We start from the raw sequence: 16,192 nt of genomic DNA, 5'->3' as shown, positions 1-16,192 counted from the left end.
TTAAAGAAAAATGTCAACCATATTTTAAGCTTCAGAAAGAAAACAGCCTGTTTATAAATAAATATACTATTCATTTTTTTATTTCAGATCTTGACATGGATCCAAGATGCTGGTAACAAGGCGGGACGGATTGTTTCACAGAACTGCAGGTTTCCGGATGGGTAACTAAATTTCCATATTTCCGGTTTACTTGTGTTATTTATAATCAAGATAAAAGTTAATACACCACAAGAGCAAATCAAGTGGAAATCGTGCATTATGTATGTATTTACAGTCAGTTTGTAGCATTTTTTTTCTAAATCTCAATTTAATACAAACTTTTAAGCTTATCATGCATATAGTTTGATGCACATTCTATAATTATAATATTAAAGATGTGCAGCATATATATGGAATGATCCACATCACTGGATACTGTATATATGTAACATTTTCACATGCATAGCAACAAGTGATTTAAGACTGCTGAAAAAATCACATTGCAAGTTTTCATATTACTTTTCAAAAATTGATGTTTTGTGCATTTTTCAAAAACATTAATTTGCGACAGAAATATGAAAAACTGCGATAAAATCTTTTGTCAGCATTCTTGTATTGCTGGTTTTCAGATGTTTACACAAAATTGGCTCATTCCTGGACAAAAGATAAAATATTATCAAAACTGTTAATCTGTAAGAGTGCAGCCTTAAAGAAAACAAAAGAAATAAAAAGGGTTTTTAATGATTTCTAGCAGATAAGTCTATTGACAAAGAACCAAATTCAAGGTATCATTATAGCCGTCCGTCATGTCAGAGACAATACACTAATGTTAGTGTATTATATTTGTATATGATGTATAGGTCCTAATTTTTAGGTCTATAAATCCGGCTTTAAGAGATTTTGAGTTGTGCCCTTTATCTAACTGAGAAAACAACAGATGTTTTATTATACGTATTTTACTAGTGGCTCTGTGAAATATTCTGTGACTGTTAAAAGGTGTAAATTTAAAATATCTTGTATATGTACTCAATTATTTTTTTTTATCATTGTTATATTTGCTCTTAAATCATTTTTGTTTTTTGTTTCAGAGACTCAGCGCCATGTCACAAATACTTCAGAACCAAGAATGAAAGTTACCGAAAGAGCAATAGACTTTCCAATCTCTACAAAATTCATCTTTACTGTTCTTCAAGGTGATACTTGAGACTACCAAAGATTTTCAAGGACAGAACTCACAAAACAGTTTATGCCACCATCTCATATCAAAGGATTGTGCTTGAGTTGAACAGCCTTCAAACAGAAACTGTTTCAACACCTTCAATGGATTCATTCTGATTCAGTTTACTCTTGCTGTGATCTGAGCAACTATTTACATCAGTTCAACATTTTAAATTGTTTAAACTTGAAAATTCTGTCTTCTTGCAACTCACATAATTTTATTTACTGTGGACTTTGATGTTGACTCTATACAGGAAGAAGAGACCATCTTTATACATGCTGGCATATCATTTAAAATGGAAACACATTTTATAACCAACATACTGCACTGTTATGTCATCCAAGGACTCAGCTACTGACTCAAGGCAAAAATGTATCTGTCAATGTAATTACTGTTGTGCATAATAAGACATTTTTTATTATGCCCCCTTCGAAGAAGAGGGGTATATTGCTTTGCACAGGTCGGTCGGTTCCGTGATCTTGAAAGCAAACTCGACAATTCCTGGACCAATGGTCATCAAACTTGACATATAGGTTGGGCCTGACCAGTAGATGACCCCTCTTAACTTTGAGGGTCATCGAGCCAAGGTCAAGGTCACAATAACCTTTAATGCAAAAAAGATAACAAATCTTCTCCCAGTGATATCTCAACAATGCCTGAACCTATGATCATCAAACTTGACATGGATGTTGGGCCTGACAAGGAAATGACGCCTATTGATTTTAGGAGTCATTGGGTCAAAGGTCAGGTTCACAGTGACCTTGAATGCGAAAATGTTTCGAGTGATAACTTGACAATGCCTGTACCCATGGCCCTCAAACCTGACTTGGAGTTGTGTCTGACATGTAGTTGACCCCTTTTCATTTTGGGGGTCATCGGGTCAAACGTCAAGGTCACAGTGACATTGATTGAAAAAAGCTTGTCTGTGTGATAACTTGTCAATGACTGAATCCATGTCCCTCAAACTTGACATTTAGATTTTTGTAGACCAGCTGATGACTCATATGGATTTTGAGGTCATAGAGTCAAAGGTCATGGTCATAACACACTCTATTCTCACATTTTGAATGGTCATATTCTTTAAACTGCCTCAACGGCATCCAATGTCAGTGACAAATCAGTTGTTATTTTGGTCCATGCATATTTCATTCAATTGTTCATATAATCCTGACAACATGGCGCTCAGGTGGGGGAATAATGTTTGACAAACATCTCTTGTTGATACTTGGCTCATTTCTTACATGTAGCTGTAACATTTTGGGCAACTTCTCAATTATTTTGTTTAAGACATTTTTCATCCAGCTTATCTAAGCCTAAGTTAGTGTTCATGTTAACTTTTATGACTGCCTGTTTATTGTACTTTTTATAAATTATTTTCAATGACTTTTTCTCAAGAACCATTTGGCTAAGTATGTCTCCTCCTGAAATAAACTAATTCTTTTAGCTCGAGTTGTCTGTCTGTCCGTCTGTAACAAATTGTGTCTGCTCCATGTCTCTTTAACCTTTTGAAGGATTTGATATAACTTCCCACAAATGTACACCATATTGAGTTGAAGGGTTTATTATTATAACTGTTGAGCAGTTTCTGAACTTGACTGTATTATATCTTGCATTTACCTCAAGCTGTTAAGTGAACAATATAACATTGACCAATACAAGGAACTAAACCTTCTAGGTCACCATTTTGGAATAAAGTAATACTTAAAGCTCATTATTCCATAAGAATCTGCTCATATACAGTTTAAATAGCTTATACAAGTATATCATTTCAACATAACATCAGATCCTCCACTGTTTTATGTTTGCAACATTTTTGCTCTAAACTTTGATTTATATATCATGACTTTTATGAACAAATACCAAATAGCAACTCACATATCTATGCTCATTTGGGCAGAATTTTGTAAATCCAAGCATTATCATTTGATATTCAATGCTTTTTGGCAAATTGGGGCATTTTCTGTCACATTAAAATCAATATTAACAATAAATCTCCAACTTCAATATTCTCATATTTTTGTGCCCATTCTTTGCCAATTATTTGTATGTCTATTGGTATACATGTATGTTTATTCATACTGTTTGTCAAAATAACGAATGAATAAAATGTTTGAAATATTTTATTTGTTCATAACGTATTTAATATGACAAAAAGATGACTGCATTTTGTTTTATATCACATCATGATCACTCATGGAGCGAGACTTGAAGAAGTATAGTGATATAGCCACAGGTGTTTGTCTGACTTTCTCCTACCCAAGAGGGCATGTGTTTGAATCCCAAGTTGGAAAACACAGTTCAAAGGTCAGTTGATGTATCCTGATTGCAGGCAAAGAGAAACACTTTATGATGGGCACCTATAAAATAGAAGATACACAAAACTTTACTAATATCCATAAAACGTGAAAGTTGTTAGTAAAATAAAAAAAGAAATGGTCTACCATTTTTTTCAAATACAATTCTTGATAATATTTCTTGTAAAAGTACACATTTATCTTAAGAGATAAAAAAAAACACTTCAGTACAAATTTGTTTTGTAAAAGCCATTTCTCAAATTCAAATGAAATGCCTGCCTTGACAGTGATATTTTGTATTATGATTACATATATTGGTAAAAAATCGGTAGTTTGCAAGAAGCAGTAGCAAGTATTTTCTTATTTTATACTATGTTTTAATGGCAATTGCATCTGCTTTTGAAAGACTGGGTCTTATAACAATAAAAAATCTAATAATTATCCTACTCCCCGATTACTGTTTGCATAGTTTTTGCAATAGTTGGTTTAATCATACGCTGAGATATACAGTCATACCCAATGCTTTTCAGTGATGCAACACTGCATCTCAGATGACTGAGCTTTTCTTTCAAAAGATTGCAATCAACAACAAACAAAGAGGATACTGTAATTGACAATAGGTATACCTATTTGTAATGACAAATGTCATTTGTATACTGGCTAGTATGTAGAATTGTATATTAAAACATATTTGAGTGTGTAAACTTACATACCTTATGATACAGTTCAAATAATATTCGCTAACTAAACTCTTTCTTATATGTACTTCCGGGGTTTTCAATCGAATAGAACAAAGAATTAACGAACGTAATAGTACATTTACCTTTTGGGGTGTGATTATTTAACATGTTAACGCCACAACAATTATTATACACAGTACAAGCGATAAGAAATGAATATAGTTGGTATCGAAATGTGTCATAACCTGAAAACATTGCAATGTTACACAGAAACAGCTGTTTAAACGGGTCAAACCTTGCCGTAGCAACCGTAGTCGACAAAAGGTTACCACCCACTATATTTATTAAAATAAATAGTAAATATCTATTTTGATTATTCGAAAAGTGAAGCAGATCAAATCACTATTTGCGAAATTTTTTTTAGTATACTCACATCTACGGTTTGTTTACATTTTTAGTCCGATTCTTCCCCCTTTTGAAGAGTTATTACGTACGAAAGCGTTAATAAAACGGTCGCAGAAATCATCGTACGCAACTTCGTACGAAGTGATCGCTTGCTTAACATGCATTCATAAAAAATAGTTATGCATGACGAAAGTTGGCTCTTGAAATAACCAAACTGTCAATAATTGATAACAACGACGATTTTGAAAGCAGGCAGCTCTCCCTGTATATTTTTCTGCACATACACAAGAGGCACCGTCCCTCAGCACTTTCAGTGCTTTGATTTCGTCTGCCTGCAAGCGAAACCCAACCTATTTCTTTCATTAGATTATCAATCGATACAGATCGTGTTAAGCCTGTGACTAGACGCGCGGCTTTATATTAAAGTTTTTCTAAATTTTCCTTTTCATACACTGTGCATCCATCCCATACCACAACGGCATATTCTAGAAGAGGTCGCATATATGAAATATATATATTGTTGAGAGTTTTTCTGCTAACTCTGAATTTGATCATCCTCATTGAGTTCAATACCTTTGATGCTGATTTGGTAATTTGAATGATGTGTTCATGCCATTTGCAATCATCGCTGAGTGTAAGACCTAAGTGCTTGTGGTGCTTAACAAAATTTATTTCTACGTTGTTGAATTGTATATTTGGTAATCTTGGAAAACGGTTGGAAAATATCATTCCTTCAGTTTTACTTGCATTAAAATTTACAAGCCATTGTTTAGACCAACTTCCATATCATTGTTTAGGACACGTTCAATTTCATTTAAATCAGTAGACGTAACTGATAGTGAACTGTCGTCCGCAAATAGACGTGTTATGCTTCCAATATTTTCAGCAATATCATTTACATATATCAAAAATAATAAGGGACCCAGTACTGACCCTTGAGGTACACCTGCATTTGTTCGCAATAATGACGAAGCGGTATTTCCAACTCTAACTTGTTGTTTTCTATGACTTAGATAATTTTCTGACCACACTAAAAGTGTTTCTGTTATACCACACTGTCGCAATTTGAATACTAGACCAGCGTGCCAAACTCTATCAAATGCTTTAGAAATGTCACAGAATATTATACATGTTGTTTCCTTATTGTCAGCTGCATAACAAATTTGATAATATATGTCTATAAGTTGATACACAGTAGAATGCCCTGGAAGAAATCCCGATTGATTTTTAAATATAAGTTCGTTTCTTACTAAATGGTTATAAATGTACTTAAATACTATCCTTTCCAAAACCTTTCCCGAACAGCTTATTAATGATATTGGTCTGTAGTTAGATGCATTTGATTTGTCTCCTTTTTTATAAAGTGGAATAATATCTGCTAATTTCCATTTGCTTGGGAACTGACTATTTGACAGTGATTTATTAAAAAGTTGACATAATGGTTTGCAGATGTATTTCTTAGTAGGAAGTGGCTTATTTCATCTGGTCCAGTGGCCTTTTTTACGTCTAAATTACTAAGTATATCAGTTATTTCTAATTCTGTTATTTCAAACTTACTTATAGTTTCAGCAGACCTTAAGTCGAACGGAGGTAACTCCACTCCATTATTGTCAATTGTAGAAATGGATGCAAAATATTCATTAAGTGCGTCTGCCTGATCTTTATCAGTAAATATATAATTGTTGTCATCTAATGATAAAGGTGGATTTTTTTCACAGTCCTTATTTTTTTTTACAAGCGTTTTTATTGTTTTCCAGTATTTTCTCGAATTATTTTGAGACATATCATTTAAAGAATTCTCTAAATTTCCGTAAAAAGATTCTTTTCCATGTTTAATCAAGTTATTAACCTTGTTTCTAAGTGTTTTATATTTATTCCAGTCGCTAGGTAACTTTGTTCTTATAGCTTTACGTTTTTGTCGGTCTCTATGTCGAGAAAAGTTCCGTATTACAGAGTCGTACCACGGTTTATTTATTATTATCATTTGGCCTAATAGTTACTTCTTTTCGTGGAATATGTTTTTCAGCTAGTTCAATAAAAGCTTTTGTGAAAGCACAACATGCATCATCTACAGAGTTTTGATCTATAAATGACCAGTTATAATCATAAATTTCATTATTAAGCTGATCGTAATTTCCGTTTTTATATAACCAAACTTTTCTCTTGTAACAATTATTTCTTAGAGATTTGATTTTAATGTATACGTAAGTGCTAAAATGGTCACTAATGTTTTCTGGAGTTTTTATTATTCCGCTATCTTGAACATATATATTGTTAGATATCATAATTGGATCAAGTAATGTCTGTGTGATTTGAATACTCCTGTTGGTTGCGTTATAATATTTTTTAGATCTAACGCAATCATTGTCGGGGAGAGTTTATTATTTCTATTTAAGAGATTTTCATTTAAATCACCTACTATTATTACTCGTGAGGACATTTCAAAGGCTCTTTCTAGGCTAGTTTCAAATCTGTCCCAAAATTCAACTCTAGTATTTGGACGCCTATACAATGTACATAATAAATATTTGTTAACACCGTCATTTAATTAAATCCAAATTGATTCAGAAAGAGCATTCTCAAGCTCGGTGACACGTTTTGATACTAAATCATTATTGACGTATACTAAAATCCCACTGGAGAAATTATTTACATCTTTACGATAAATAGTGTTGAAGTTATTTAGTTTTACAATTGAGTTTGAAACTTCATTTGAAAGGTGAGTTTCAGTAAAACATAATATATCAAAATCTGATATTTGTTCGTTTATGTATGATAATTTGTTTCTTATACTGCGGATATTCAGATGAATGATTGATAGCGAATTACAACCTTCTTCAGTAATCGGACCGGGATTCTGTTCAAAGTCGTTAGATAAAACGATTAATAATATAGTGATGTACATATACATATGTATACCTAATATCGACCTAGTACTATCTACCCAATAAGTATTTATCAAACTAGAATACGTTTCTTTCAAGTCCCTTGACAATTGAATGAAACACATATTTATAAATAACTGTGAAATAAAGACAAGTTGATCAACAATACGCACAAGCCTCAGCTTAAAGGTGAGGATAAAATCTAAGACAATAGCAATTGATAACCAGGTGTAAGTGTTTGACCTAGTTACCCCATTTCTTTTTGCGTAGTACAATCCGATTGATGCTCGCCATTGATCTTGTTCAATACCCATGGTTTACATTGTAATATTCAGAATATTTAAATATGTATAGAATAGCGATGCATCCAGCGAAGTGACCACATATAACTGAATACCCATCCTAATATATATTGGATACACTATGGAAAACAATGAGTCAGACATAGGAGAAGAAAGAGTAAAGATAAATAAATCAATAAAGAAATGAATAAGTAGAAAACTAGTCATTCTCATAAATCTACTGAGTGTAAGGGAAAGTATTGCATTATCATAGAGCAATAATTATTCAAAGACAACAGTAATTTGATGAATGCATAATTAGTTCGTCTAAATGATTAATAAGATAAAATGGTAAGTTATTTTCGAACAAAACATTTAGCATAATGACACTTATCAAGTTGCTAACATATGTAATCAATATGAATTATATAATACGTGCTATTTCATAGATTTGGAAATATTATGCTAATACCAACTTAAATGGTTAAAGATCATTAGCATGTGTGGGTTTGTCTAGACCTTTGGAAAATGTTGGATATTTACATTATAAACAATCTGTTTACACCCTGGGTTTACCCCAACTGGATTTATGAAATTGAAGTTAAATTATCGTGCAAATCGCTTTTTACAAGTTTTGTAAGGTAGTTCGTGTTTTTACAAATATAATGAGAAAATGTATCAAATGTATAGCTGGACTAAAATGGAATGTGCATATCAATCCTAACTCCAGCTTAAATACAGGCATAAATATACATGTATATATGTATTATATATGAAAAATAATAAACAACTGTACAATGTGTATGTACATTGATAGTGAAACAGTGTTAGATTATTTACATAATTGTTTACAACAAGGATGATACTAGTACTGATATAAAATAGTATTTACAGTGTGGTGTGTTATCATTTTACCAAAAAAGAGTTTAAAGTTCTGTGCTAAATTGCTAATAAACTCTTTCTTGGATAACATTTAATGACGGATATATACATATACGAGTGTATAAACTTAAATGATACAACGCAAGCATTAGTGTGTCTACGCAAGAGTCACTCCACACTAGCTACAGATCCTGATCCACGAGCGGCATCAGCATAGGCTGTCTGCCATGGGTTGTCTACATTAGCCGTCAGGTCTTCACTCGGCAAGAAATGTTCGACGCTGTACTTGTCTTGGACAAGGATCTTGGGACCATCTACAGTTCTCTTTTAGAATATTCTACCATCATTTGTCCAGAAGGAGTTGACTGTGTTGCTTTTTCTGGCAACATTCAAAACTGATATGATGGACTGTCTATATTGAGGGAGGTCCTCAGTGATAAACACATTGTAAGTTTCAGCTTTATGGTGCTTAAGATTAGATTATTGTGTGTAGACCCTGCTTTTTGTTTTCCAAGAACTGAATTTGCATAAAAGCGTTACAAAATCTTTCTGTCTTTTGCCGGATGGATGGACTCTTTCAATATCATTTGAGGGAGGGGTGATTTTCAGTCTGTTGTTGCAAATATTCAAAATTTGTTCTTCAAAGTTTCTATCTTCAAATGCCATGGGAACTCTGTGAAATTTCAGTGAAGATCTTCTAGTGTCAATTTTGGAGCTCATTTCTTTTATTATGGATGTTTGAGCTTCAATTTGGTCTGTTAAGGGTTTAAGTGTTGAGGACAGGACCTCTTTCAAGGTCGAGTCTTATGCTGCAACTATAGATTTTAGTACTGTTTCCGTGCAGAGCGCTTTCTGTACAATTTCTGATTAACACCAATGTCCGGACCGTTGATTTCGGACAACCTACTCAAATCAGGTAGTGAGGATTTTCTTCTTATTGGGTTCGGCGAATTCACATGCCCACCTGCTACGTTATCCGAGGGACTTGTTGTTTCTGTAATTGGTCTTTTGTTCCGAGTATCGGGTGTTTTTGTAGCCATTTTCGATCACTGACAAAACAGTCATACAAGTTGCCAATTTAGAAGAATATTTTCAACGTAAAGTTTATGGATTTATTTGCAGATATTTGTACTAAGAATAGTCTATTGGCTACAGATGTTCGTTATGTACATATACCTATACCATTTTATCATATTCGTGTCATATCAAGGAAGCAGCAACACTTTTCCCGTCGACTCAAAAAATACGCTCAAGCCGCCATTTTTAATCGATAATCGCGGGTATTAAATTTGCTCTACTACCTCCTCTTCCATACGCTGCATATTCAATTTGGGTTCAGAAGCATACACACCTAAGTCACGACCAAAATGTGTAAGCTATCTGATAAATAATTGTTGGACTAAGACCTAGGTCTTGTTCAAACGATTTTGACCGGTATTATAAGTCTACCATTCAAAGTACAAAGTAGTTGGGCTTCCATGTTGATGCTTTTTTCTTTGACCATCTCGGTGAATCAGGGATAGCGGGACTACTGTTTAAAGACAATACACAATAAAATACTTAGTGTAGTTAATTATGATAAAACATGGCAATTTATCTAGGCACAATACTTGTTTTAAAAGGTCTGCGCAACGATACTTCTAGTGAATTGTGATGTTGACGACAAACCAGTGTAGACAATCGCTGTATTAAACGTCATTGTGCACGAAGCACTATTGTGCACGATAAGAACACAACTTTGCCCTGAAACCTGGCTACAGCTTTTAACTTAAACTTTATACCAATTCTTAGATGACTCCCTAAAATGAAGTCAAAACGTTTTCTATTTAAGATTTGCTTTATCTTCAATAGTTCGCTGAGTGTTTACGACTATTTTCTTATATATACGCGTTTATTGACAGTGACCCGATCAAACACAAGATGGAATGCGAAACCGGGAAGGAAATATTACACATCCTGCCCCCTTATGATAAAGCGAAATTCTGCAATTACGGAGGCAATGGTAAGTTTTCTCTAGTTTGTTTGTTTGCGTGGGAATTATATGTATTTTACGATCCTAAAAAAACACGCATGATACTCGCTTCTAGAGACAACATGTATACCTGACAGTGCTTAAACAGAACACTTTACATGCAGATTTGACCTTGAGGTCAAGTTCAATGTCACAGCCTCTGGATAGTATTGCAATGACTCTAATAACTTTTAATCGCAGTTATTTAATGTTATTTAGATATACAGAGGTTTTATTCCATGTAGATTTTGTAATGTTATAAAACCATAAATGACAATACCGACCAGGGATAATTGTATAAATAATAATGTGTCCCCAAGACAGATGAACAGTGTTCATCCCTTGCCCAATACATCTGAATATTTCAAGCAGTAAAACTTAATTAATTAGCACATACCAGCACTTCCATTGATCGAAACAAATGTCAAACGAGAAAGACATGAAATGAGCCCAAACAGACTAGATTTAAAATGGTACATGTCAATTTGGTCACAATTTGACTAAGGGTTAAAACTAGGGATCTAATGAACGCACTGAAAGCGTTTTAAGGCTGAAGCTGCGACATGTGTTATTTTCCTTTTTTACAATTCTGTTTTACAGGCATTAAAAAGCTAATCCCCCAAAAATATTTTGAAAGACCCCAAACTGTAACCGATAAGTTCCTGTTATTGATGAATTTAATCATTAGTTAGATTCATAACAGTAACGGCCATTTCCGACATACGACTAGCCTCGGATGTATGCCGGTGCATAAGTTAAAGTAGTTCATGAAATTACTACTAGTACTACTACTGATAAATTGTTGTGTTTTTACATGTAAGTTTATTACGAAATTTAAATTCATTTCTAGTGTAGTGTAACCGTGCAAATATCATTAAGATTCCGAAGAATAAAGTCTTAAGGCTTTACTGCTAAATTAACACTACTACGCGACCTACTCATTGTAAAAATGACATTGTAAACCATCCATTTTCATCCGAGGTCAATGATGGGTACCGTACTATACTGAACTTTCTGAAAATACGTTTGAACACGGAAAACTACCTTCCCCTTAAAATGTTGGATCTCTCGTCCCTTGTTTCGTATTAATTATGACATAGGCTGGATATGAACGACCTATTATGGTTTCTCCACGTTCATAGAAATGTACGTCTTTGTGGAATATAGGTCAACATTAAGAGCTGTTTTGTCGAAGAAGTATGTCGATATGTATATTAATTTAAACGAATGCCGACTTCGATAACCATACAGCATATAAAATTTTAATTTCTTTCTTAATTCGTATCAATAAAAATATGGATGTACAAGGCTTACGATGACGATTTATTTATATCCATTAACTAAATATTTCGCATTGACCAACTTAAAATTCTATCCGAGATGATTTCCATTGGGCAATGTATTTTAATTGCTAGAATCTATCAACATTGTCCAAAAACAGTTCCTTTATTTATCAGGTATTTACCCAGCACGAAAGTAGCTATGATGTTTTGCCGTCGTCATTCCTTTACTAGCCTTGAGGCTTTCACTTAGACTCAAGACGTTAGTAGACAATACCTCAGAAAATTATTTCCTATGATAACCATCAAACTGGTAAAAAGGTATCTTGGTATTTTCGAAATAAAACAAAGGATTTTTTTCAATTTATTTAATAACGGAAGAAGTCTTTGGAAAGCAATTGTACTATATATTACGAATATCATGTTTCTACTAAGATCTTTAATTTTTTATTTAAACACTATCCCATGATCTCGAATTGATTTAATTTGAACATAGAACATCTTTACTTTCAGTGATAAGGAAAAACGGAACCTTAAATATTTTGAATATTTCAAGACTACTATAGTTTATAGCATATTGTTCAGGCATTCCGCAAACCCTAATTAAGTAGACAAACACGTCCGTCTTCTGATGACTTGTGTGGACATTCCGGATGCCAGGGTGTTTAGTCTTTCCTAAATGTTACACTTACTCCGTGACAAGTCAGTTTTCCGATGTCTTTGTTCTTTGGCTTAGTTGCATATCCGATAAACAAAACAACAACATCACACTACAGTAGAAGTTGAAGAGAAAGACGTGTGAGGGAAAAAGAGATCGAGAGAATATGAGCTCCTGATACCGATTGTTAACTTAGCTAAAACGTTGAGAACGCTTAATAAAACGTTGAACTTCACTAAAGATCAGGACGTTGTCCTCTTCTGAAGGGTTGTTAAAACCAAATAGCAGTTTATCTGTACTGAGCGGATGGAATTTTCGAGTCTGAAGAGATTTAATCGCTGGTCGGCGAATAGAGAACATCGAAATAAGAAATGTTCAGCATCTTCGTCTACATTGCAATTATTACATAGTGGGGAGTCTCGAAGGTGGTTGTTAAAAAATTCGGAATTTAGGTCATTGCAAAAGTTACTAAGTCGCGCATGATATACCGAGAAGCGACGTTCTCCTATAATGTTGTATAATAAGAAGATGAGATGGAGGTTGGTTTAAATTGATCTTTTAATTGACGCTTAAAAATACAGAGAGTTGGCGAGAGTCTTGTTTCTATATTTAGTGAATTCCACATTGACAAAGATGACGGTATCTTTGAACGATTATATATTTCTAGGCGTCTATTCAGTGTATTAAACTTTTCATTGTTTCTCAGATTATAAGGATAAGAATCATTGACTGTTTGTGAAAGTGTGCTGATAAATACGAAGGCAGTTCACCGTGGAAATGTTTGTAAACTAAAATTAACTTTTTCATTTTTCTTCTTTCCAGCCGATTTCCTTCATTAATCCAGTGATTGAAACTGAACGCGTGAGACCGGTAACAATTCATGCTGCTTTGTATTGCAGTTTTTCCAAGGTCTCCTTTTCATAAATTGTACAACTATCCCAGACAACTGAGGAATACTCTGGAATTGGTCTTAAATATTATATATTAATTTGATAAAGAGTTTTACGACAAAGTTTATATTTTAGGGCTTGCATAGAACCAAGAATTTTCCTGGCAGAACTAACGATTGTATCTATATGATAGTGATATGTACCATCAGACTCAAAGTGACCCCTAATTGTTTGTGACGATCGCAAAGTATAATCCAAATATAATGTAACCAGGCTCCTCAACACCGAAAAATAAAACTGCCCGATTATTCCTAAACTGCATTTTTCGCAAAAAACAGACGATTTATTTTGATATTTTTCGAAACATAAATTGATTAGCAAAAAGGCAAAGTATAAAACAACATGAAATAAAAAAATGATTCTTTTAATTTTGAAGGATCGGGTCACCTTGGCATCTAAAAAGATTTATATTGGCTTGTTAATAGCAATTAATTGTGATTTCATGAGTGAATGTCCAAAAGTGTATTAAAGAACTAAAACTATTGAACGTTGTTAAAATCTTTAAAAAGTGAAAGACAAATATTAATGATGCTATCAGAGTAACGACAACTCTATTGTGGAAACAACTGAAGTCAATCCTAGATTATTGCAAGATGAATATGTGGTATTTTGCTTAGATATATTTTTTTTCTTGACGGGCTTCCCTGGAATTATTCGATTTTGAACCGTAGCATTTTTAATAAAGCCGAAATGAATTTTGTCCGAAATAAACAACCACAACAACTACTACTCACTCAGCGTTATGGGTCCGAGTGGATCCGAGTTTAAGGCAATCTAAGGCCAATCACAATAAACGATGGCCACGATATTTACACGTTCTAATCTAAATTTAACATGCACTCATTTAAAACGAAAACAATAATAAAAAAATGAATACTTTCTTTAGTCACTGACAGTATATATTTGCCAATCTTAAACAAAAAAAAAACTGCTGCTAATTGATCACAATTGATATTTTCAGATTATGACAAATCAACATGTAAAACGGGAATAGTTACTAGTTGGAGTTCACACCCGGAAAGCTACATGTTAATGCTGCATATTGACCCGAAAGGCTATGATTACAATGCAGACACGTGCAACGATACCAATGCTGCGTTCATCACATTTCTCATCAAAGATCCTTCAATTTTGCCTTATGGAGAAATCGCCAAAGACCTTTACCAGACCAACGTGAAATTTGTTTCACCTCATTTCCAGACCGTCTTCACCCATTGTGAAAGCAGTAAGTAATAATAATAATAATAATAATAATAATAATAATAATAATAATAATAATAATAATAATAATAATAATAAATAATAATAATAATAACTCAGTAACATTCACACTAAAAAATGATACTCAATTAATAATCCAACATATAATTAAGAAAATTGTTCATATATATATATATATGAAGTTAGTTTTCACCGGTAACACTTTATACTTTCAGGTATTTGCATAGATTAGTTCGGCTTGTCGAGTACACCGAGGGCGATTTCATTAGCTTCAGTTGTATGAGTTATATTCAGTTAAACATTTAGTAGTTTAATAATGTTTGCCTCGTGAAAATGAAGGTATTGAAATTGACTGTTTTATATTCTCCTAATTCGGCCATTTATGCTGGCATTTAACAAAGAACAGAAATGATAATGTACTTCGACTTGTAAAAGATACATGGTCTTCGTAACCTTAAAGCCGCACTCTCATAGTTATACCGTTTTTACAACTTCTTTATTGTTTGTCTTGGAAAGAGCATATATATCTGCAAACCAATGATAAAAGATTGCTGACAAAAGATCAGATCGCAGATATTCATATTTCCGTTCGCAAATTAATGTTAAGTGGCTTAAACCGTTACTAACGATTTAAGAAAAATGCATATAACACCAATTTTTGAACTTTAATATAAAAATCTGCGATCTAATTTTTGTCAGCAGTCTTATTTAACTTGTTTCCTTGCATTTTCGCAAAAACTGGCTGGTTCCAAGACAAAAAATTAAAAAGTTGTCAAACGTTCAATCTGTGGGAGTTCAGCTTTAATATAATGTATAACAATACTATTAATAAACAGTAATTCAAAATAAGAAATAGAATACAGATACTAATCAAATGGACATTAGAAAAGTAGATGAGGTTGAACTAAACATTTTATCTTTCAACATTCATAACTGTTTGCCTTAGACACAATGCTTGTTAGATACTTAAAGTTCTCGACCATTTTAGGAGTTAATAAATCATCTAGAAAATCACAGACGGACGAATATAAACACATTGCTTAATATATTTCTTCGAATAATGTTAAAACATGGACAAATACATATAAAATGGAAATCGTCTTCTAAATATCTTTAGTTGCAACATAAACAAAATAAATCTTCACGTTCGATACGATTTTGGTTATATCTACCCGTTTACATGCTAAAAGCATAAAGAGAAAGTCTAATTCTACAAAAGAAAATGCGTAAACCTTCAGATAAAACATCTAAGTTGTCTTCATATTCAACTCTTTTAAATTCCTTATACCAAAATATAACTGGGCTATCTAAAGATCTTCTCAACTCTTGTTTAAAACAGTCGACTATTCTAGTTTTTAACTCGTACAAAAATGACTGTCAACACATAAAACATAACAGCAAATTAGTCGTAGAAATACTCGATCAAAAGGCTGCCGTTGACTCTGAC

The 16,192-nt window shown here is 33.1% G+C and overlaps 1 protein-coding gene and 1 long non-coding RNA gene across 2 annotated transcripts in view; both read left to right on the top strand.

The window, feature by feature from the left end:
* The window catches only part of LOC128231798 (uncharacterized), a 43,104-nt gene extending 27,208 nt beyond the window's left edge, over positions 1-15,896 (top strand). Inside the window, exons 3-5 of the mRNA XM_052944997.1 lie at positions 10,527-10,627; positions 14,486-14,749; positions 14,961-15,896. Coding sequence (XP_052800957.1) covers positions 10,527-10,627; positions 14,486-14,749; positions 14,961-14,977 — 382 coding nt within the window. The 3' untranslated portion in view covers positions 14,978-15,896. The remainder of the gene's footprint in view (positions 1-10,526; positions 10,628-14,485; positions 14,750-14,960) is intronic.
* On the top strand, positions 23-3,316 carry LOC128231801 (uncharacterized). Its single transcript, XR_008260441.1, has 2 exons — positions 23-161; positions 1,068-3,316. It is a non-coding gene; the product is annotated as an uncharacterized LOC128231801 (long non-coding RNA).
* Positions 15,897-16,192: the final 296 nt, after the last annotated feature.

The sequence above is a fragment of the Mya arenaria genome, chromosome 4 (assembly GCF_026914265.1).
Source record: "Mya arenaria isolate MELC-2E11 chromosome 4, ASM2691426v1".
Taxonomy (NCBI): domain Eukaryota; kingdom Metazoa; phylum Mollusca; class Bivalvia; order Myida; family Myidae; genus Mya; species Mya arenaria.
The sequence above is the reverse complement of the archived record's forward strand: the minus strand, read 5'-3'. Positions and strand labels throughout refer to the sequence as shown.